At 47.7% G+C, this 22,668-nt stretch overlaps 2 protein-coding genes across 4 annotated transcripts in view; one reads left to right on the top strand and one right to left on the bottom strand.

The window, feature by feature from the left end:
* Positions 1–636: 636 nt before the first annotated feature.
* AHSA1 (activator of HSP90 ATPase activity 1) lies at positions 637–10,522 on the top strand. The gene is made up of 9 exons (XM_078596293.1): positions 637–979; positions 3,745–3,935; positions 4,976–5,058; positions 5,279–5,396; positions 5,579–5,682; positions 5,974–6,105; positions 7,937–8,038; positions 8,431–8,482; positions 9,312–10,522. Exons 1-9 carry the CDS (start codon positions 900–902, stop codon positions 9,482–9,484), a joined length of 1,035 nt encoding a protein of 344 aa, XP_078452419.1. The 5' UTR covers positions 637–899; the 3' UTR covers positions 9,485–10,522.
* USP34 (ubiquitin specific peptidase 34) overlaps positions 10,519–22,668 on the bottom strand; it is a 78,994-nt gene continuing 66,844 nt past the window's right edge. For all 3 annotated transcript variants that reach the window (XM_078596285.1, XM_078596286.1, XM_078596288.1), the window contains exons 72-80: positions 22,019–22,126; positions 21,539–21,643; positions 20,969–21,093; positions 18,808–18,931; positions 16,256–16,335; positions 15,303–15,437; positions 13,945–14,091; positions 13,342–13,513; positions 10,519–11,882 (exon numbers count right to left, since the gene is read on the bottom strand). In XM_078596285.1, the coding sequence (XP_078452411.1) occupies positions 11,122–11,882; positions 13,342–13,513; positions 13,945–14,091; positions 15,303–15,437; positions 16,256–16,335; positions 18,808–18,931; positions 20,969–21,093; positions 21,539–21,643; positions 22,019–22,126 (1,757 nt within the window). In that variant the 3' untranslated portion in view covers positions 10,519–11,121. The remainder of the gene's footprint in view (positions 11,883–13,341; positions 13,514–13,944; positions 14,092–15,302; positions 15,438–16,255; positions 16,336–18,807; positions 18,932–20,968; positions 21,094–21,538; positions 21,644–22,018; positions 22,127–22,668) is intronic.

Here is a 22,668-nt window from a genome sequence, read left to right as displayed (position 1 = left end):
CACCACGTGACTCGCTCACCCTCAACACCACGTGACTCTCTCACCCTCAACACCACGTGACCCACTCACCCTCAACACCACGTGACCCACTCACCCTCAACACCACGTGACTCTCTCACCCTCAACACCACGTGACCCACTCACCCTCAACACCACGTGACTCACTGACCCTCAACACCACGTGACTCGCTCACCCTCAACACCACGTGACCCACTCACCCTCAACACCACGTGACTTACTCACCCTCAACACCACGTGACCCACTCACCCTCAACACCACGTGACTCACTCTCCCTCAACACCACGTGACCCACTCACCCTCAACACCACGTGACTCACTCACCCTCAACACCACGTGACTCTCTCACCCTCAACACCACGTGACCCACTCACCCTCAACACCACGTGACTCTCTCACCCCCACCACTCACCATCACCCTCCCTCACCACGACCACGTGACCCCCCCCACTCATCACACCACGACCACGTGACCCCCCCCACTCATCACAAGAGACCGCACCACGACAACGACGACCGACCACGTGGCTTTGGCGTGGCTTCTCAGTGCCGCGCGCTGATTGGCTGCGGGCCGCCGCCCGCTCCCCCCGTGTGGCCGGTTCGGGAAGCTTCTCTGCTTCCGGGTCAGAGGTGAAGTCGCCGGGCCGCGTGGTGGAGGTGGCGGCGCCGCTCTGCTCTGCTCGCCGCCAACTGCGACAAACGAGCACCACCACCCCCCTCGTCCCGCTCGAACAACCTCCTCACCTCATCTCCCCCGGCCTGCTCCCTGGTCTCTGCTTCTCCGGTCGCCGCGGTCGCCTCGCGTACATTCTCCCGAGCGCTGCGAGGAAGGAGCCGCTCCCGCCCGCCCGTCACCATCACTACCCTCCTCTCCCTGCCATGGCCAAGTGGGGCGAGGGCGACCCGCGTTGGATCGTGGAGGAGCGCGCCGACGCCACCAACGTCAACAACTGGCACTGGTGGGGGCAGACGGTGTCGGGGGGGGGGCAGACGGTGTCGGGAGGGGCAGTGAGTGGAGAGAGAAGCCGAGCGGCGTGGGGGCCTGGGAATTGGGATAAGTGGTGGTGGTGGGGGGGTCGTCAGGATAAAAGCGGACAGCAGCGGTATATGCGGTGTGGGGGTGTTGTTGTTGGGAGCTAGGGGTGGCCTAGTGGCTGAGCGTGGGGGGCTGGTGCAATAATAATTGACTGATAGGGGGGGCTGGGGCCGCCTTGGAGGCCCTCACGTACGTGGCCTGTGGTGATGGGGGGGGGGGGATAAGGAGACCTCTGGGATCAGAGACGACTCGGCGGAGATCGGCAGCGCCTCGGGACGCGGTGGCGTAACGTGGTGCGAATCGGCCTTGGTGCTAGAAGGGAAATTGGGTCTCCAATGCCCCCCACCACCCGCATCCTCTCAGCGTCATGGATCCCGGCTCCTGGATCCCTTCTGCCCGTGGATACCGGTGCTGTTACACTGAACGATTCCACAGCTAGGACAATGGTACCCAGGGAGATGAGAAACCCAGGGCACCAATAATACTTGGGATATCGGGAATTACTACGGGGACCCGGAAGGAACCAGAGAGAGATACCTGGGGAACATCCAACAGTGAGGACCTAAAAACTGCAGACAGGGATATAACATAGGTCATTGGGCGGGGTGGGGGAGAGATCAAATCGAGCTTTGATTTCGGAGCCAGAGGGACCTTGCTAGCTGGGGAACTACTCAGGATGCGAATCAGTGGGGTTACGGCGGGTCGGGTTACCACGGGGCTACGGGGTCTTCCCCAGACCCCGTAGCCCCTTTAGTATTGGGGGCAGAGTGACGACACCGGGGCACTGGAAGATCTTGAGACACGGAAGGCAAGGGGGCAACTCTGTTTCCGCCTGGGTGGCTAAGGGGGCGCTGTCCCACGGCTGGGAAGGTGCTAGAAGGATGATGGGGGTGGAGACGCCGTCGCCTTTTGTTTCACGACGTTGGGTTGGGACGGGTTTAGGGGGTCATGGTTTGGTTGCCACTCGAGGCTTGTGCGAGATTCTGGTGGGCGCGCAACTTTTCGTTGAGTTCCCATCACGTCCCCGGCTCTCAACGTTGAAACGAGGCAGTGGGTGGCCGCATTGTTCGTGCTGAGTAACCATGCTGCAGATATCCATAACCCGAACCCCCCCCAACCATATCGCTTACCCAGAATCTTAACTCGATCCTTAACACCAAGTCAAACTCTCTGCCTTTTACCGACCCAACCCCGAAACCGTCTCTAACTAACCTCAAGCCTGCGTCTTCCCCATGTTGCTGTGCAACTTATTATCACGGAGGCTTTCGCGACCGATATCCACAATATATATATTTTTTTGGTTTAAATCGCGTAAATATAAATGTGTCGTTAAACTGTGTCGGGTGGTGACGGGTTTAACGACTCATTCATATTTACGCGATCTAACCCCCCCCAAAAAATAAACTATACAGTATTATGGTTGCTGTGCAACTGCTACGATTCGTCCCGGTAACACAGATGCTGTCGCACCGTATGGCCCAACACTGCCGCCGGTGCGGATGTTTTCACCCGAGCGCCGCACATGCGAACACAGCGGCCCCTAGCGCCTGGAGCGACGCATTGACCCCGCGTGGTGTGGAGCTGAAGGGAAGAGGCAAGAGGCCGAAACCGCCCTCTGATCTTGTGCGGTTCCGCACGTCCAGGAATTGTCCCGTGCTGGCGAGCGTGAATGAATGGGAATAAAATGTTTGACTTGCAGGGGACCCATTATGGGAGTGCGACGTCCAGCCTACATATGTTAATGACCACGCATTGTCATCTCAAGCGAACTAAATGATGGCTTGAAACGTTCAATGAAACTTCAAGCAGCTTTGCAGCTACGAGAGAGAGATGAACTGTCCTATACATTTGTGTTGCGTCATTTAAACGGCTGAGACGTTTAGTCCAGAATGTGCCGAGCCCCAGCGGCACATTCGCAGCTGAGACGTCCTCATAGCGTTGCCATCAGTTGGACAAAGCGGTGGCGGGGGAGGTTACTTGGTTACTTTTTAAGCACCGCAGATGGTAACGGTTGGTTGGTGATGCGGCTGATGACATTCGCCTGCTTGTGCGCAATGCTTTGAGGCCAGCGGGATGGAGAAGATATGAGATTGAGGAGCTGTTTTTGTTTCTCACCTTACCCCAGAAATACAGAGAGGCAGGCTGCTCCATCCCCAAAACCGACTTGATTGACGCAATTCCTGAAAGTTAATTGTTTTACTTTTGTTTGCATTTTGAATGCCAGGCTAATTTCAAGCCAATACTATCTATTCCGAACATTGTCCAAATTCCTACCACAGTGCTTGCTCCGATGACGGGTTAGGCATATCGTTACTCGGGCATGTCACAATGTATCGACGAAACTCGAATATCCTGCTCATAATACATGCATCAACTTGATTGCAATTTATACAAATGATATGGCAAAGTTACACTTAGGTTAATGGACTGAACAAAACTACAAATGACACGCACTAGTAAACAAGTGTCAAGTACAAAGTAAACCATAAAATAATTCATTCCCGAATTAACAATTGAATCGCTGCACCGGCATAATCATTACTGTGTGGTCACACTCAGCAGCAAGTCATGAAGGGGTAAAATATTTAACTTAGAAATCACTTTTTCTCCTTCCTTACATTTAGAAATTAAGACGCCGGTCCGTGTCACAAATGGCACTTAACCCGCGCTTATTTGCGATGGGGCCAGGACGGAGCGGGATGTGACGCAGTGGTCCGAGATGCTCCTCAAGGAGCTGCTGCTCGCCGTGAAGGTGGAGGGTGCCCAGGGCGTCTGCGAGGTCACAGAGGTGACGCGCATCGAGGGCGAAGCTTCCTGCAACAACCGCAAGGGCAAGCTGATCGTCTTCTACGAGTGGGACATCGGCCTCGCGTGGAAAGGTGGGCGCGCACACCTTAGCGACCCCAGGATGGCGGAGCGATCACACGCGCACGCAAAGCAACAAACGCATCGACTGCGTCGGGGTTTTGCGGTTGTGCTGCTCCCTTAACTCCCCCGTGTTTTTTCGGTGTGATGGCCGACGATTCGCTCACGAATTCAGTTCCTGGAGAAGCTTTGGAGGACAACGCATGGCACAGGGAAAAATCGCATCAGAGAGGATCAGTCTTCTATCTAGCTACGAACCTGACAGGATAAGTCAGCATTTTGTCTTGCCCCCCCCCTCCTCCTGTCCCCTCAACAGGCTGAAATGGCCACAGGGCCTTTCTGCCCCCTACTGTCTGGAATCTTTTTTTTTGTTCCAAACGGAATCTTTAGAAACGCTGGCGCCAGGTCGGATGAGTTCATGGGCACAGCCTTCACACAAGTTGTGTTCACCTCGCGGGTGCTGTCGCCCAGCAACCCTATCTTAAAAATGCAAGTTTGTGCGCACTTTTATATGGAAATATATCTTTTTTTCCAAAACAAATTGGACTGATGGCATGCTGCAATCTAAATTAGAGTTGCCAATGTGAAAAATGTGTGATAGCGTGTTTTTTTGTATGTGACACTGAACCTTAAACATTCTTGAGATAGCTGTTATTTTTTTACATTTAGATTTTTCCACAACCCATAAACACATTGGTGTACTTTTATAAACAGTTAATTTGTTGTAAATATGAAATGGGAGTTTTATGGACTGTAAATGTGACTTCCCATAAAGTACTTGTACAGGGTGTGACCGAAGTCTGTTTAAGATTTTCTCTGAATACTTTTAACTCTTAATTTGCTGACAACATCTAATAGCCCTGGTGCTACCCCGTTCACTGATTGCGTTTGGAGCAAACACTACGTTCAAAAATACACCACGATGGCAGTCAGCTTCTGTATGGCGTCTTGAGTTAACATTGCATTGAGAAGCTACACAATCCAAATTGTGTGTAATCCGTAACTAAGCACAAAAAACATTTCTAAAGAAATGAAAATGTTTCTGCTCACAAAGGGACATCAAAAACCGGAGTGAAGTATAACGGCATCGTGAATATCCCCAACCTCTCGGAGGAGAACGACGTGGACGACATCGATGTAAGTGGCACCTCCAGCCTTCTTGGCGCATGCCTCGTTGTCTTGCGACACGTGCGCCACATCTCCCAGCGTCACGCACGCTGCGTTTCCCAGCACGAGTGTGCGGTCGTAGAACCACGGAAGAGATTTTTATCTTTCTCGTCTAGCATTTATTAAGTTGCTGATTTTCGATCGAACTCTCAAAGCAGCTGCAGAAATGTATCTCGCGAATCCCCCACAGGTATCGGTGAGCTTGAAGTCAGGCGAGCCGGACACCGACCTCCTGCAGCTCATGAGGAAGGCCGGGGAGGTTGGCATTCGTAAAGCGCTCGCCGCCTACATGAGCAAGGTCAAATCAGGCAAGTCGCGCTCGTGTGGCTTCGAACCAAAGAGCGTTAAACATCGCCACGGTCGGTTGTGACTTGCCTTGTGATGGTTACGCCGTGCAATTTACATCCTCGAGGCCACTCGATGTGGAAGAGCGATCGTTCGGTAATTCCCGTAATTTCCACTGACGTACGTACGCTCGTGCCTTGTGCAGAGTTCACTCAAGGAATGATCCTGCCTGCCAAGGATGGTGCTCCAGCAGAGAAAGACAACGGAGTTCAGGCCCCAAAGCTCAAACTGGACCCAGTGAAGAAGCAGGTATTGGGATTTCCTGACTTCTCCAAAGTCAGGGGGTCACAAGTTGGCAGGAAGGAGGAGAGTTCAAAAGTGCCTTAGTCAAAGTCGCCACGAAGCTTGAAACTTTACTGCATGAAACCTTGGCCCTGTCAGGACTTCGACAACCCTGTACGTATAAAAACAATAGGGTTGCAATATCTTAAGTCGTGAACAACAATCAAATATAAAAGCGCGTGAATATGTTATACTTCATCATCAGTGGATGTGCCAAATGAAACGTTAATCTCTTGTTGGTGTTGAATGTTTCCAAAGGGAGCAGATGGTGGTGGGTCCATCCCAAAGGGGCCGGGCAACGGAGGGAAGTTCGAGACTTGCCGCGTGAACCTGAGCGAGACCTTCACCACCTCGCCCATGGACCTCTTCCAGGTCTTTGTGCGCCAGGAGGTATGGTCTAGCACTACTTGCGGTTAGCGCGCTGCGCTACGCAACTCACCCGGTGACCCGAGTTCCATTCCCGCTCACGGCTAACACAAGCTACGATTATTTGAACCGGTCCTGGGCCTCCCCTAGGTCTACTCAGCCTCAAATGAGTACCGGGTGTGCTGCGTAAACTTCGCCGCTGGAGAGACAAAGGCAGTCGGGCATGGTGCTGGCCACTCGCCGATTAGTGCGCTGCGCTGGCTTTCATAGGTGCTCGCTTAAAAGCACTTGCTCAACATCTGTTAAGGTTATACAGGGGATCTTTGTCTTTGTGAAGTCCTGAACCGATGGAGTTCCATAAAGCAGTGCGCTTGAATTGTATAGAATTACAAAAGATATTTAAAAGTTGTATTTTTATTGTCATTGACAGGACAACGAATGTTAATGGATTTGACAGACACTTTGTGTCTAAAAGGTTACATTAAATGGTAACTCTTACACCAGCTGATTAGAAGAAATAATGTTGATGTGAATCGTAATGATCTGTGGCTGGTGCTGAGTGGATGTGTGTGTGCGTTTAACATTTCAGAGGCCAGACTGGTGGATGTAAGTGAAGGGCCATTGCCTAAAACATTACTTGTTATATGTTTCCATTTAAGGGCATTATTGGCGAATGTGAGATGTTATTTGTGTACCACTGCCAGCATATTACAAATTATTAAAACTTGAGTCTGTCTTGTGACATCTTATCAGTGAGTCATCGACACTTCATATAGCCTCAAAGTAGACCTTGGCTCCATAAGAGTTTTTTTGGGTTAGATCGCGTAAATATATAAATATCGTTAAACCCGCCACCACCCGACACAGCCAACTAGTAAGGGTTGTCACGTAAACAACGTGGCCAATTCGTCACTTGTACAGCACTCTGGTGTGTTGGAGAGCCAAGCCACAATGTTTACAATTTGAGTACGACGTTTAGCCAGTAATTACGAGCTTCATCAGGCGACAGCCAGATTTGTGGAGAAGTCCACCTGTTTCGCTCCTTATATAGAGGCGTAGATGTGGTGACAAAACGTCTGTGCTCTTGAGTCAACGTACATTATGCATGAGCATTATGCGGACCCATTGATCTTGTCCTTCCTGTCCATTGTGTGTATTAAAATAGCCATACCAACAGTAATCCATATTGAAGTATGGTGGCCTGTATAGGCATGCATTTAAACAATGTATTATTGTACCTCGGCTGGCATGAGTGCTGTGGTGACGTCACTCCCAGTGGCGAGTGGCTGCTGTATGTGGGGTGTTGCAGTGACGAGATGTTAACTCCCTCGCCTGGTGTGCAGGAGGTCGTGGGTTTGATCCCGACCTCCGGGTCCTCAGGTTTTTCCCTCCACATTTAGAAACATGCATTTAGAGTATTTGGCTGCTCTACATTTTCATATAAGCCACTTTATTGAGCTATAATTTGTGGCGAGGTCACTCCTGTAAAAGAGCTATATAGCTGTGTCAGCCTTACCTGGTAAAATAAAAAAAAATTCATGTGCTTGTGGGGAGTGGTAGTGTAGTGGTAAGTGCGCTGCATTACAAACCCAGTGATCCAAGTTTGATTCGCGCGCACAGCCACTAACGACTTACCTAAACCAGTCATGAACCTCCCATAGGTCGACTCAGCCTCAGCTGAGTACCTGGTGCCGTGTGTAAACATCACCAAAAGGGAGACAAAGGTGACTGGACATCGTGCTGGCCACCAAACCTCCTGGCGTGCGATACCGACGGGAATCGGTGCTGCTCGCTAACAGCACTTGCCCCAAAAGTCTGTTGAGGCTATGACGGATCTTTGCATTGTGCTTTGCAGCTTGTGCAGGCATTCACACGTGCACCCGCTGAGGTGGATCCCAAGCCTGGCGGAAAGTTCAGTCTGCTCAACGGGAATGTCAGCGGTTACTATGTGCAGCTGGTACGCGGTTCTAGAGAACATTGCACTCACCCGAATGGAAACACTCTTACCCTTGAACTCAACAACACTCGTCACACGCATCCTGCCAGCAGTTCGTATTTTTGTTATGACCAAATTCACTTTTAGACGGTCACTGCGTTGCACGCTTTCAGATGCGGTTCTGCGGCCGTCTGGAACGCTCTTCCAATATTCAGAAGCCATTAAAAACTAATTTCTTTAAAACTGCTTTTTGTGTTTAGTTTGTTGTCCTTCCCCCGCACCTCCGATTAGCACGGTTGGCTGCGTACGGTGCGAGCGTTCAAACATACATATTTCTGCGAATGTTTAAATGGCCTCGGTTGGATAACCCTGGCTGTAGCAGTTGTTGCGTTATGCTTTTTGTCAATTTCCAGGTCCCCAACGAGAGGATAGTGATGAAGTGGCGGTACAGGACGTGGCCAGCTGGTGGGTGACGGAATGGGTGCTGTTCTATGTTTAACCCGACATCGTTATCTTTAGCACCTAGTGTGCAGTATCATGGTCTAAAATAGGAAGACCACTTGCGTCCAATTTTCACATTGAATATTAATATTGTTGTACCTTAAAATAATAGGCACACTCAAGTGACGCATGCGTGATAGTGTTTCCTAGTCGGCACAAAAACCTAAAAGGTAAATGCGTGTTCAAAGAGTTAATTTAAGACGGTTTGATATTCTGACAATATGGGCACTGCAGTTTTTCAATGCAAGTCCCAGTCAGATACCAGTGTTAACAAGTCCAAAAGTAGATTATTTTGGCATGAATTAGTTCGATATTTTGTTGGACCAACCACTATCTTTTATCTAAATCTGTTGACATTTACAAAAGTATCCATGCGCAAACTCGTCATTAAAGATTAAGCAAATTAATGGATTCCGCCGTGTACAAATAGTACATGACGGATGCTAACCAGTTCTTTTAGCACAGGATGGGCATGTAAGGATTCAAACTGCTTCATAGTTTTCCTGATTTGGGACCAGTAACAAACACCTACTGGGAGGCGAATCAATGCGTGAGCCGACGTGTCCATTTCCCAACAACAGGCGTGTGCGTTTCAAAAAATAAGATTCTTGCAAGCACATTTCGATGCACTTTATGGCGAGCGCAGAATGTTTTAATTGACGAATAGGATGTGTCGTACACGCTTCACAGCGCGAGCGTCAATGTAAAGCGCAGCGCCTTCCATGCTCGTGCGCTGGCCGTGGATGACGGTTGCTGTCGCTGCTGTGCGGGCTGTGCGGACTTGCGCGAGCAGAGCACCACGCAGACGTGACCCTGGTGCTCACCGACAAGGGGGTTGAGACGGAGCTGGCGCTGTGCTGCGTGGGCGTGCCCACCAATGAGGAGGAGTTGACCCGTGATGGCTGGCGCCGCTACTACTTTGAAGGCATCAAGATGACCTTTGGTTACGGGGCCCGGCTCTACTAACTTTGACACCACGGGCTACGAATGAGGGATGCGTGCAGCCGAACGTGAACTATGAACACGACAGAACGTCCATCACACACGCAGATTCACTTAGTGCAAGACTGCTGCTAAATGAGATGTGGAGCACAAGCGGATGGAGATGAAGCTACATTGCCACCGTCGGCTTTGCTAAATGCCACCTAACTTGAAAATAAATGCTACGTAATAAATGGTTCAAACAGCAGACCATAGCACAGGCGCTGCTGGTAATGAATGCAGTGTTTGGCAATGACGATGGCAGTTTCAAATTTTACACTTCCAAAACAGTTGTCCAGGTTCTAAATTAAATTGATCCAGCAAAATTGTCATGCCTCGAAGTCAATGATGTCCCACATCTGATTTATGCAGTATTTAGCTTTTTCATTTTATGTATTCAGATGTTTCGCATATCGGTCAATTTCATATCTTAGGAAAAACAATGGTTGCCCCTAAGCTATCAAGCATGACTTGCATTGGACCTTTGGAGTTTGGAGCAGATCTCCGTGTGGAGGAAGATGCCACCGAATTATTTGTATACAAACCTAGGCTGTGTCCAGCAAACAAGTTTGAAGCTTCGATGAGCATAAAGACTTGCTTTTAAGAACTTGAGCCCTGTTTTTGTTCCAATGTCACTGCAGCGCTATTCTTAAATATACACCACTCAAGTGCTCCAGTGACTTAAAATCATTAACATTATCTTTGTGAAGCTTCAAACTTGTGTTGAAAAGCAAGGGAAATGGGCCCCGAGGTCGGTATCTACAAGGCCAGAGCGATTTGTTGGGGTTTGCTTTAACACTGGCAGATGATGAACAGGAAAAAAGTACTTCAGGATTTGTGCATTTACTATGAAACAAAGTATCCCTGTTTGTTAGTCTGTTGTACATAATGTTTAAGCAAACAACTGAGGTTTTCTACTGCAGTAGAAGGAATATTTATGGTGTTTGGATCATGATGCTTGGCTAACATTACCCCGTGTGAAATTTGGAAATAATCAACAAATAAAGGCTGTGTACAAATTTATCTTTAAAGGGTCATTTTTATTTCCACGAGAGGAAACATTATCAAACACCACGTCATTTAAAAAAAGGATTCTTAACAGAATCAATTTACCTGTGGTTGGTATATTTACAGAAGCTCACAGGACAAGGATTTTTGTCTACAGGAGGTGCACATAGAAATCATCTTGTACTGTTGGCAACGGTTAAAAACAAACCAAAGGAAAAATATTGGGGTAATTTTAACACATGAAAACTGTGCACAAAAACCAGGCCATTGAAGCATAATTTAAAAACAAAACACGTAATATGCGTGAGCAAAGCAGAGACCAAATAAAATGTTCGTGTTTTCTCTACTCACCCACGTTTAGTTGGGCCCAACCACGTAAGCACCACTACATTAGTACTGTTTTAATAGTAAACACTGATCTATTCACACACACAAACGCACAACAGCCTGCCACGTCCAACATTAAAAGGGGCCCACCGCAGACACCAGGCTGTGGTGCGCGTTGCACAGGAACAGCCAAGGGGGGAGCGCACTTCAGAATTTCTCTGCAAGAGTGAAACCAGAGTCCGATAAGATATGCCCACGTTACCCACAAAGTAACGAGCCGTGGCCTGTCAGGAGGTGGACTTGAGGATTTTTCCTACGATGGCAATGGCTGACTCGATGGTCCGGCAAAGCGCCTCCAGCGGGTCGGGCTGTCGCGTGGGGCTGGGGCTGCCTCTGGAATGGCTGCGGGTTTCGCTCGCCATTGCCGACTCGTCGCTGTTCTGCCGCGCCGTCACATCGCTGCAGTTTGCCTCGTCGCCTTGCCCATGCGCTGCAGAGGTGCTGGAGGTGGCGGAAGTGGCAATGACATCCGAAGGTCCATCTGCAAGCTTTGCCGCTCCCTCGCCAGGAGAGACCTCAGTCTTCGCGCCGCTGTCCTCCACCGCTACCTCGTCGCCGCCGCCGCTGCCATCGGCGTGCACCGCTCTCGGGGAGTCTAAGCGTTCCGTGTCGGCCGGCCTGAACGATTCCCCGTGTTCGCCCTGCGCTGCGTCTGCCAGAGGCGCGTCCTTCCTGGTGGCCGCACCGCCCTGTGCCTCCATCTCTTCGCTTTGGTTGCCGTCCTCTCCGCCAGTCGCTGGAGAAGTACCAGCCGGCGTGCGGTTCGCCTCCGAGGGTGCGGGCACATGCTCGGGGGCCAGGGGGCCATCGTCCTGTTCCGTGCCGGGGTCGATGAGCGCCGACTCGCGACTCTCTTCAGTCTCGGCGCCGCTTGGGCTCGCCGGGGAGATGGGACCTTTGGCGAGGTCGGCGTCGGCCGAACTGCTGCTGTCCCGGCTCACTCTCCGCCGCTTGTGGGGGGTGACCCCCTCCTCGTCCGAGCTCAGGCCTGTCCGCACGGCGCATACGCGACATCATATTATTTACTATTGGAGAAAATTATTGTAAGCGAACTAAAATGAACTAGAAAGTTATCCAATGTCTTCAGGATTTGCAACTTTCAGCAATGAGCAGCGAGTAAAACTTTAGTGCGACAACTGGGTTCTTATATTAACACCGGCCTTGTTTTATTCATTTTGCTCTTCATTAATTCACAACAATTTCAAACTCTAACCTTTACCGCTATCATGTACGAAAATACATGTTTGTGTTATACACTGGTATTTCATTATAAGACCTGACTATGCAGTGTCAGTCGTGCGAGTCGTTTAACCATACGTCACCACACTGGTCATTGTGAAATGGTGAAAGGGGGCCCCAGTAACGATTCAGCTATCACCACTGATATTAGCCATGGCTAGGAATCAAAATTAGGTCGCCAGCTTCACAGTGTACTGCGCACACCACTGTCCCACAGCTCGACTTCATGTTACATCATCCACACTGAATCAGAGAGTACCATATGCCAGGTGTGTGGCAACCGCAGCCACGGCATTACACAAGTCGCATTAAAGTACGTGCCAACACGTTTTTCACAAACAGCATATCTTTCATATTTGAAGACATTGCGTAAAAGCAGTAAAGCAAACGTCAGCCTAAATTAAAATCTAATTCGTAATTTCACAATTAGCCAATTAACTACATTTTCATCCAGTAAAGTTGTGGTCATACAGGTCTCACACGGCCCTGCAACTACGCCACTGCATGTGTAGATTGTGAAGGTATGCGAGTGAGCTCATTGAAAGCCTCCACTCTGGTTTGTAACCCTATCAAGACATCCTCCTAACTGTCTCTTAAGGCCACGATATACCAGGACAATTGTAGGGAAAAACTTGTCAGCAACCACAACTTGTAACGTTTGCAGCACCGTTTTTTTATTGTAAATTAAGTAGTTGCTCAATTATGGATCGTTTCTACCCCCAGTGGGCAAAGGGATGGCAGCTTCCAATCAGACAGAAAGTTACCGATAATTGTGTGTTCTGTAGATCAAGCACTGCTCATCAAACACACTTTAAACAAACTCAATGTTCAGTGGCGTGACAGAACCCTCCCACTATGCCACTGTCGTACGAACTTTCTGCAGTCGCTCAATGCAAAGGCATTGTCAGTGACAATTGATGGTAACAATTTCCATGAAATATTCTCACGTATCATGCTCTTCATGGAGTCGTCACGGTGTTTACATGGCCTGCCTCCTGACCCTCTTACTCTAATGTAGCTTTTAAAATTCATTTTCATAAAGAACCTTGGGATGCACTTGCATTTATAGACGCTATATAAACGTAAAAAACTGTAAACAAACAACCCTATATGCACTCTGAAGCCAAAAGACAGGCATCATCAAAAGACCTGATAGCCAGGATCTCTCTATGGGACGCGATGCATCCGCTTTCCCCTGTCGACCTTGCCTTTTGCGCTGCCAGAGGCGACCGCCTGCTGCTGCTCGCGTTGCCGCTCGCGCTGCTGCTGCTGCTGCCAGGCGCGGCATCGGCCCAGCAGCTCCTGCAGCGCAGGCAGCAGCGCCGGTTCCAGCTGCCGGGGGCACTGCACCGACAGCAGCAGGCAGAGGGCTCGCAGGTCCTGTGTATCCCCGCGCATGCGCACACACACGGGTTATAACACATCACACCAGCACGGCGTGACCAAGCCTTAACAAAGAATCAGCACCCAAGGTACAGATGCGACAATGGAGACAATACAGGTGGCATGGGTGAGACCATTTCAATGACGTTAAAATTGATTCTTGAGCAAAACTGGGAGGCAGATCATGACAATTAAACTGTGGGAAAGGTTAACCAAAACAATCATTGCATGGTGCATCTAAAGCAGACATCCATGCTGTTGACTTCCTACCCCTGTTTAAGTCCAAACTCAAAAAGGCTTCCCGTCCTCGGCCTATGACCGCCTGTCGAATAAATAAACATTCCCACCGTTTCTTTGCGAGGGCTCGAGACGCGGCCGCAATTGAATGATGTGCAAATCTGCATCGTGTTGTGGGAGGGTGGACGCACCCCGTTCATGCTGGCGGCGAGACGAGTGGCGTCCGCGCGCTGGGCGAAGAGCTCGGGCTGCAGGCTGCCCTGCTCGCTCACCAGCGTGTTCACCAGGTTCGTCAGCAGGTTCGGGCAGTTGGAGCCGGACAGTATCTGGTTCTGCACCTGTGGGAAGATTTGATTTGATCCGTATCATTTGAGTAATTTTCTATTTTCCAAAGCAGAATTAACTAACCGCTCGTGCTGGAGTAGTGATGTGTATGCATTGTTTTCACAACAGCTTTCCGAGTACGGTCGATGTCTGGAATTTAATGAAATTAAACATGTGCAGCTCCTGTCTCCCTCTCTCTCGTAAATGCATTTATTCAGACAAACGTAAAGGACATATACATTTTAATTCTGCTTGTGAGTTGGCTAAGTGACTGGAAGGAAAATATTTGCTTCAGTCTTATTATTTATTTTTAAACAAATTTGAATTAACAAGCAGTTATTCAAACAAAGAACGAAATGTAAACGTGATATGAAATAAATATTGAAACTATTCTGTGCACCAATAGGGCTACGCATCCTCCAATTGGCACGGTTGGCTACAAACATACATAACCGCTACACCACATGCACCCACACGCGCAGAGAAGTCTCTCGTTGGGATTGGCCGGGTTCACCGTTTATCTCATGCTCTGTCTCCCCGCGTCCCCGCTCCGTGTCGTGCTTTATAAGCACCGAGGTTGTAAAGCACGAGGGACAAGTATGGGGGTGCTTATGGTTTTTAAGAACCAATCGGGGTCTTAAATTCAACAAACATGCATATATTCTGGTTGTGCCCCATTACAACCCTGCTATATATTCCTATTTACTTGTTCTCTCTGCCTCCCCACCTCGATCACCTGAATCATTAACATGCATTTAGGCAAGTTAACGATCCTTGGATTAACAATTAAAATCAATTTATTTGCTGACGATATATGCACGAAATAGCGCACGACCTCAGATTACTTTAGATTTGTACACAGACTCTATGCAACTGGTTTATGCGACTCCGGCAGGCATGGCGGGTGCTATAGAATGTTCAATAAAATTGATTCTTTCATCTAATGGGCACGCCGAATCATCAGGTGGCAAGGCGGCATTTTGTTAATGGTGATACGCAGTGTGTGGGCATTGAATCGCATTTATATTGCTGCATTTAAAACCGTAATGTATAAATCTTTCCACAAAAACTATTACGCTGAAAACGTTACAACTGAGTGCATACACATAAATATACACACATACGCTCATGCAAAGTACGCGCCCACGTGGACGCACGTTGGTGCCGCTGCTCGGCTCATTCCCGTGTGCGCTGCGAGACCGCGTCGCGCGGCCGATGCCGTTACCTTCGGGAAGAAGCACGCGAGGAAGGTGTAGATGGCGCTGTTATTGAGCGACGTGCGTTCGTCCATTAGGATGCACTCGATGTACTCGGAGAACACGGGCTCCTCGCAAAGCAGCTTCAGGCACGCCTTGCCAGGCTGCAGGGAACGCACACAACACCCAACGCAGGTCACACACGGAAAGTAACCGCCCTTTAGCCTCCCAGACGCACGTATGGACCACAGCATTCTGGGTGGACCACACAGTACGACACTGCCTGGCGAAATCATTCGCTGACAGCGTTTACAGCCAAATACTATAAATGCATGTTTCTAAATGTGGAGGGCAAAACCAGGATCCGGAGAAAAATCCGCGCAACCACAGGGAGAACATGTAAACTCCAAATATACAGGTGTCGGGATCGGGATCAAACCCACGACCTTATGTATACCAGACAAGGTAGTTAATATCTTGTCACTGTAGCCAGAGATAGAGTAGATGATAAAAATACGAGTTGGAAATTGTACTTGACACTGTTGAGCCTGAAGAGAATTACATAAAAAATGTTTCCTGATGAAGTTTTTAAAATACCTAATAGTAACTATTGAGTAATAAACAAACCCTTAAATAATGTATTACTCCAAAAACGAACATGTAAAAGAAGTAAAATTATCAAAATTGTTACTGGCACATCACATTATGGCTATCCCTTTTTCAGTGTGGTCAACAAAACGAGTATTAGCATAATACACTTTAACTTATACTTGGGGCCCAATTATCATTTCAATAGGCTCAAGCAATGTTAGGATAAAAAAAGATATATATTTTTTAATGTTGCAAAAGCAGGCTTGAGGAATTTATAAACATTCAATGCAAATACTAATTATATTTTCGCTTATTCGAGTCCTTGGCTGTCTAATTGTAACTGAAAAATAATAAAACGCGTTATGCAATCAAACATTCGCTGCCCGCCCACCTGAGGCTGACAAAGCTCAGTCCAGAGCTTGGGGAAGAGCGTGAGATGGAGCGGCACTCCTTCGTACGCCACCAGCACACCTGATGTGGACGACATGCACACACTTAAAAAGCACGAATAAAGAATTCAGACAGCGCATCCATCAAAGCAGCGAGCACAGCCTTCTGACTTTTTTTTTATTCACCAGGTAAGGCTCACCGAGCTGCATGGCTCTTTTTCAAGAAGCGACCTGGCCGCAAACGGTAGCTGAACCAAGTGGCTTATCGCAAGGAAATGTATAGCAGCCAAATACTCTAAATGCATGTTGTTTCTAAATCTGGAAGGTAAAACCGGAGGACCCGGAGACAAGACCCAGAGACAAATCCACGAGACCGCGGGGAGAACATGCAAACTCCAAGTATACAGGTGTCAGGGTTGGGATCGAACCCACAATCTCCTGCATACCAGGCGAGGGAGTTAATATTTCGCCACCGCTGCACCCACCGCGGCATCCTTCACCACCGTCACCAGGACCAACATAAATCTGTGCAAGGCTCACATGGCCCAGTGACGTAATAATGTGCATCAACATCTGGCTGGTACGGTATTACAAAAATACACAAGCGAGTCAAGGTCTTGGACGGACGGCTCGTCGGAAATGGCGAGTCCTCACAATGAAGGCCTTTTGTCGGAAAGATGGCTATCTAATTTTCTCTCTCAGTGTCATTATCATTTATCACGTGAAATCTACATCAAAGTTGACATAGCGTTTGGTAAGATGAGGTTTTAAAGGAATGAACACACCTATTCTAAATTAAATTGGTTAATGTGCATATACAGTAAACCCTTATTAATTCGGCCTTGCCGAATTATCCAATATTCCAAATGATGTACAATGGTACTCCCCAGTGCCTCCTGCCTGAAAAAGAAAATCCCAATTTTTTTCTCCAAATAAACTAACACTTAACATCAGTAACCAGCACTGCAGGCAAAATGTTTTGATTTGTCTCACAAAAAGGGATTTATACTTCAGTCCCTTTCTATTGCTTCTTGATGTAGGTAGAGACGACATTTCTGAGCGGGTTGGCTTGCACAGAGTGCACAAACAAGGTAAAGTCCACAGCAACAGGTCTGCACTAACGCTCACCATGCGCGCCGCCACTAGACCGAGTCGTTTTGGTCGTGGTTGCGCAGCATCACTCCACGTGTTTGCCAAAATTGGACCAGTCGGTACGGCGAATCGGCTCATGGCGAATTACTAATAGAATGAGCCAAGGTCCGTTTGTAACGCGTGTGACATCACTCCATGTCGACCAGCCCCCCTCATTAATAATCATGAAGAGGTGGGATCCTCTACATGGACCCCCCCCCTCATTAATAATCATGTACGGGTGACGTCACTCCGCATGGAGCACCCCACCCCCCCACATTAATAATCTTGAGCGGATGACGTCACTCCTCATGGATCACACACCTCATTAATAATCATGCACAGGGGACGGCACTCCACATTGAACAACCCCCCTCATTAATAATCATGAGCGGGTGACGTCACTCCACATGGGGGTGGGGAGGTGCCTCCTCAACCTTCCTCGGCGTCAACTTACAACCCTCACTTCAAAGGCAGAACCCTCACGTCAAGCGATCTCTGTAACGCTAGACATCAAGGTACAAAAGGACGTCATGATGAACAAGGGATTATAACCTTTAAATGAAATAAGTCGTGTCACCGCGGCCTGACAAATTGCACACGCATTAATGCAATATGACGTCGCGGTCTGCTTTTCGCTTGCAAGTTTCAGATTTACTGCAATACGCCCGTCCTTGGACGGGCTATAGGCTAGTACTGTATATATGCCGAAAGCGCAGCTGTGCCGAATTATCCCCAATTCCGAATGATCAAATACCGAAATAACGAGGCTTGACTGTATTAAATTTGCAGTTGTCTACTTCCAATATTGTTTACTGCCAAAAAGTCTGTTTTCGTAGGCCCTTCAGAGTGAACACAAAATAACACTTTCCGTTACCCATCATTTCGTAGTATTGTATTACATTTTAATTCCAATTTTAAAATGCCACTAATTAATCATATGTTAAAACATAAATATGTATTTTGATAAGTACATGTATTATTTAACGGCAAGATATGACATTTTAAATATTGATTTTAATTATCTGCCAATGTGTGGCAAATGAGAGAGCTGCAGCGCCTGGTCAGTAATGGTTCAGCCACATTCATGCGACACTGCATTTGGCATTGTAAAACTGGGTCTATGCAGCACAAGTTCTGCACAGTATACACCTCTACCTCAGACGTACCTGTTTCTTTAGCCTTGTAATCTTTATGGTTTGTTCATCCACATTGTTTGCACATTAAATACTTCCAATAATCTCCCTGCATGTGTTCATTCTCTTCGCTATCGTCCTTCCTCAGCACTCATATTTCTGCCCCTTTTTGGTTCCCTTTCACGCACTCATTCCATTCTCAAGACCGCATCTTTCTCCTCACAAACCTAGTTCCCCATGCTCTCCCTTCTCCATGTTGCCACCCCCCACCCCACCCAAACACTCACTGAGCTTGATGAGCGTCTCAGTGACCTTGTCCTGGTTAACTGCCACGCGGCACAGGATGTCCATGAAGTGGTGGTATGGCAGGAAGTAGTCCAAGAGCAGGCGGTCGTAGGCCTCGTCCCTGCCCTACACAACACGCGAGTGTGCGCACCACGGCCATCGTCAGCTGCACAGAATCCATAAAATCTTATTTTTTACTATTCAATTTTACCAGGTAAGGCCCACTGAGAAGCGACCTGGCCACAAATGATAGCTCAACAAAGTGACTTATATGGAAATGTATTGCAGCCAAATACTCTAAATGCATGTTGATAACAAGTGGAGGGAAAAACCAGAGGACCTGGAGAAAAATACATGCGACCATGCGGGGAACATCCAAACTCCAAATATACAGGCGTTAGGCTCAGGATCGAGTCCACAACCCCGAGACGAGGCTGATAACATCTTGCGCCCAGGGCACAGATATGGTTTGGAAATAAAGTTTTTAAGAAGCCTGCTGAGCGTTTCCCAGGCCATGTCCTTACAGGACTTAGAATCCAAAAGAGACTCTGCTTTGCGATGTAAAAACATAAATAATAATTTTAAGGGCTTCAGAATCATTAAGCACTTTTGAAATAAATATAAAAACTTGCTTTTTATTAGGATTTTCTTAATGTGTTATTTTTATTATGTCTTTGCAAGAAATTTGTAACAACACGATTTGATTTTGCCTACAATTTCACTGTTATTGTTCATGCCTGTAAAGCACTATGTATCGATTTTTTTGCACGAATAGTGCTTTAGAAATAAAGTTTGATTGATCCTTATTGTGTGTGGCTGGATAAATAACAACTTACAAGACTATGTCCAGATAAATTAGCAGAGAAAAGGCTTCACAGTTGATCGATAAGGAATAGTATTATTGTACAACTGGATATAAAGCCAATTAGATAAAATATTTTAAAGCCCTAGTAATGAATAAAGTATGTACAATTTTAAAAGGCCACACATGTTTGTCATGCCAGGGTTTTGCAAGGTAAACATTTTTTCTCCAAGTATTCTATGAAGTCAAAGCACTTTTACCATGTGTAAATACACTTTATTTCCCCGTTTACATTTTTATAAGCAAACAACTGAAAAACTAAACAAATGTTAGCATTGTGGATCGAGCACATTTATAGCCGAATGGTTATTCTATCAGTCTTGCAAATACTCAAGCACTTATTTGCTGCCAAAACCATCCTGGGACAAGGTTAGCCAAATAATCAATTATAGTGGAGGATCTATTTAGGTTAAACTGTAAATGACTTTTACTTAATAATTCGCAACCTTTAAATATTTCAACGCTGCTACTTTACCAATAGCGAACCAATACATAAGGTTTTCAAGGACAACATGAGCAATAGGAGCAATATATAGAAATATATTTCACAACACGAGGAAGGGTAGCTCAGGTCAATGACCTCGTGTTTTTCCTGGAAAACGCAATGCTCTGTTGTTTTTCAAGACCTTGGAAATGGCAATATATGAATACATAATAGGGTGCAGAGAACGTGCAGCAGCTGAGGTTCCTGACTCGCGCAAGCACGGCTCAGGCTGTCCGCGCCATCGCCCGATCGCATCCCATCGTCTCCCAGCCCATTACTCGTTAAGTGCTCTGCGCAACCCAGTCTTGTTGCCAAGAGGACACAGATTTCTTTGTGGTCATTAACACCTCTTTTTATTGTCTGCATCCCCATTTACATCACCAGTCCATATGGAGTGGTTTTGAAAGTGAAAAGGATTTGATTTATGCACAATTCATGCTGCAATTCCATTAACAGCCATTGGGCCTCATATAGTGGGAAGCCGGAGTACCCGGAAAAAAAGAGATAACACGAGATGATGATGGAAAAAACATGATGTAGTGGCTGGGTTTGAAGTTTGTGCGCTATTGCCTGATGGAATTTAGGAACTGTAGGTTCAATAGCTCAGAAGCTCCTTCATTCTCCTGCTTGTGTGGCTGGGCTGGGTGGATGGCTTGGTGGCTGGATAGGTGTGTGGTAAACCGGTATAAGTGTGGGTGTCTGGGTGGGTATGTGGTTGGCTGTATGTGTGAGTGCTGGGTGGGTTAGTGAGTGGGTGAATGTGTGGATGGCTGGCCAGCTGTGTGGGCGATTGTGTGGCCGTGTGGAGGAATTGCACCTTGCATGTCTCCACCATGCTAGGGAGCAGACACATGTTGAGCTCTGGCCGTGGAGGGCGGATTGTGTTCTTGCCGCTCATCAGCTTCATGTTCTCGTGGCACGGGAAGTACGGGCCGATGGACACTGGGAACGGAGATACGCAAATCGTGTTTGGGCATGTCGTCTAGCGGCACGCGCGACATCACACAATAAGGTTAGCGTTCCGGAGCACGAGCTGCCTCAACATACACACACACCTGAGCCAACTCAACTTACATGACTTATCATTTAGCAATCATGGGCCTGAGAATGTATTATTTACAATTTATGTACATTATAAGTAAATAGTATTCCAATGTTACATTTCGGCTGAATGGAGCGAACAAAACTGTACCCTACAAGAAAAAAAACACAATACAAACTAGATGCTAAAAACGAGACGAGACATTTGGTTCTCGAGTCGAATCGTGACAATTATTCGAATCGTTGAGGTGGGTGAATCACAAACACAACGGCAAGGTGTTTCTGAGGTTCCATCGAAGGCTGCAGTTGTGGAACACGCGGAGGGGGGGGGAAGCAGGCCACTCACTGGGCATATTGTTGCGATGATAAGCAAAGTGGTTGTGCTGCAGGAAGGGCACCATCGTGTGAAGGCAGTCGTTGGGACACAACAAAACCAGCTCCTTCAGCACATCTGCACTCGCGAGGAACAGCAAACGGGAGTGTTTTAGGCAAGCAGATTTCCCCCGTCGGCTCAGTTAACCAACCAGCTATGGATTTAAATGGCACAATTTATTATTGAAATGCGATGTTCTCTAACGAGGGACACGTTAATTTAAAACCTGTTATCGTGTTGAATAGGAATTTTCCCCAACGACCACAAGAACGCCCTGCCACCGACATAAATGGAACACTTCGTAAGAAATCCTTCCAATAAAACGTATAACACGGATATAAAGTGACAACCCGTCATTGAAGACTCGATAACAATGCCTGCAATAGAAATGTATACACACAAAGAGTTGCGTCGTTATTTTAAATCGGGTCGACGATCACAGACGTGCCCTACCGAGGCAGGTGTTGCGCAGGTCAGGGGGGCTGTAGGAGTTGAGCAGCGTGAGCAGCTTGTGGGCAAAGTCCATTCTCTCCTGCCATTGGATGAGAGCCTGCTTCACGTCTGTACACAACCATAAAGGTGGGAGGGGGGACAGTTATATCACAGGAAGTTTGAACACAATTATTCACTAAACAATAAAGGGTGTAAAATTTGCAAAAATTACAGGGAAGAAATGTATAAAAACAGACGACATAATACAGCTGATGTAACTTAAAATTGAACATCCGAGACGAATGACAGAAAACATGGAAAGCATGCAGATGTGTCCGCATGGGAAATTAGTCGTGATGCATGACGATGGGTGACGGGGAAGCAATTAATGTAACATGGGTCTTGTATGCGGCACCACGGAGCACTAAGCACGTGAGGAAATGTTTCTGTGGTTGTCAGGATATTTAGAATACAGCAATGAGTGCAATGTCGAGTGGATGATGAAAGGGTGAGGTGGCGAGGGAATGAGAGAGGCCAGCAGATGGCTCGACCTGAGGCTTGTAAAGGCATACATCACTTTGTCGCTGTGATGTCAGGAGGAGGTGGTTGCGGGAGACATGGGGTTCTAGGGTGGACAGGGGGCACAAGCAGCGGGTGGGGGTGACACTCAC

The sequence above is a fragment of the Lampetra planeri genome, chromosome 7, assembly GCF_965212315.1.
Source record: "Lampetra planeri chromosome 7, kcLamPlan1.2.h2, whole genome shotgun sequence".
NCBI classification, from domain to species: Eukaryota; Metazoa; Chordata; class Hyperoartia; order Petromyzontiformes; family Petromyzontidae; genus Lampetra; species Lampetra planeri.
The sequence above is the reverse complement of the archived record's forward strand: the minus strand, read 5'-3'. Positions and strand labels throughout refer to the sequence as shown.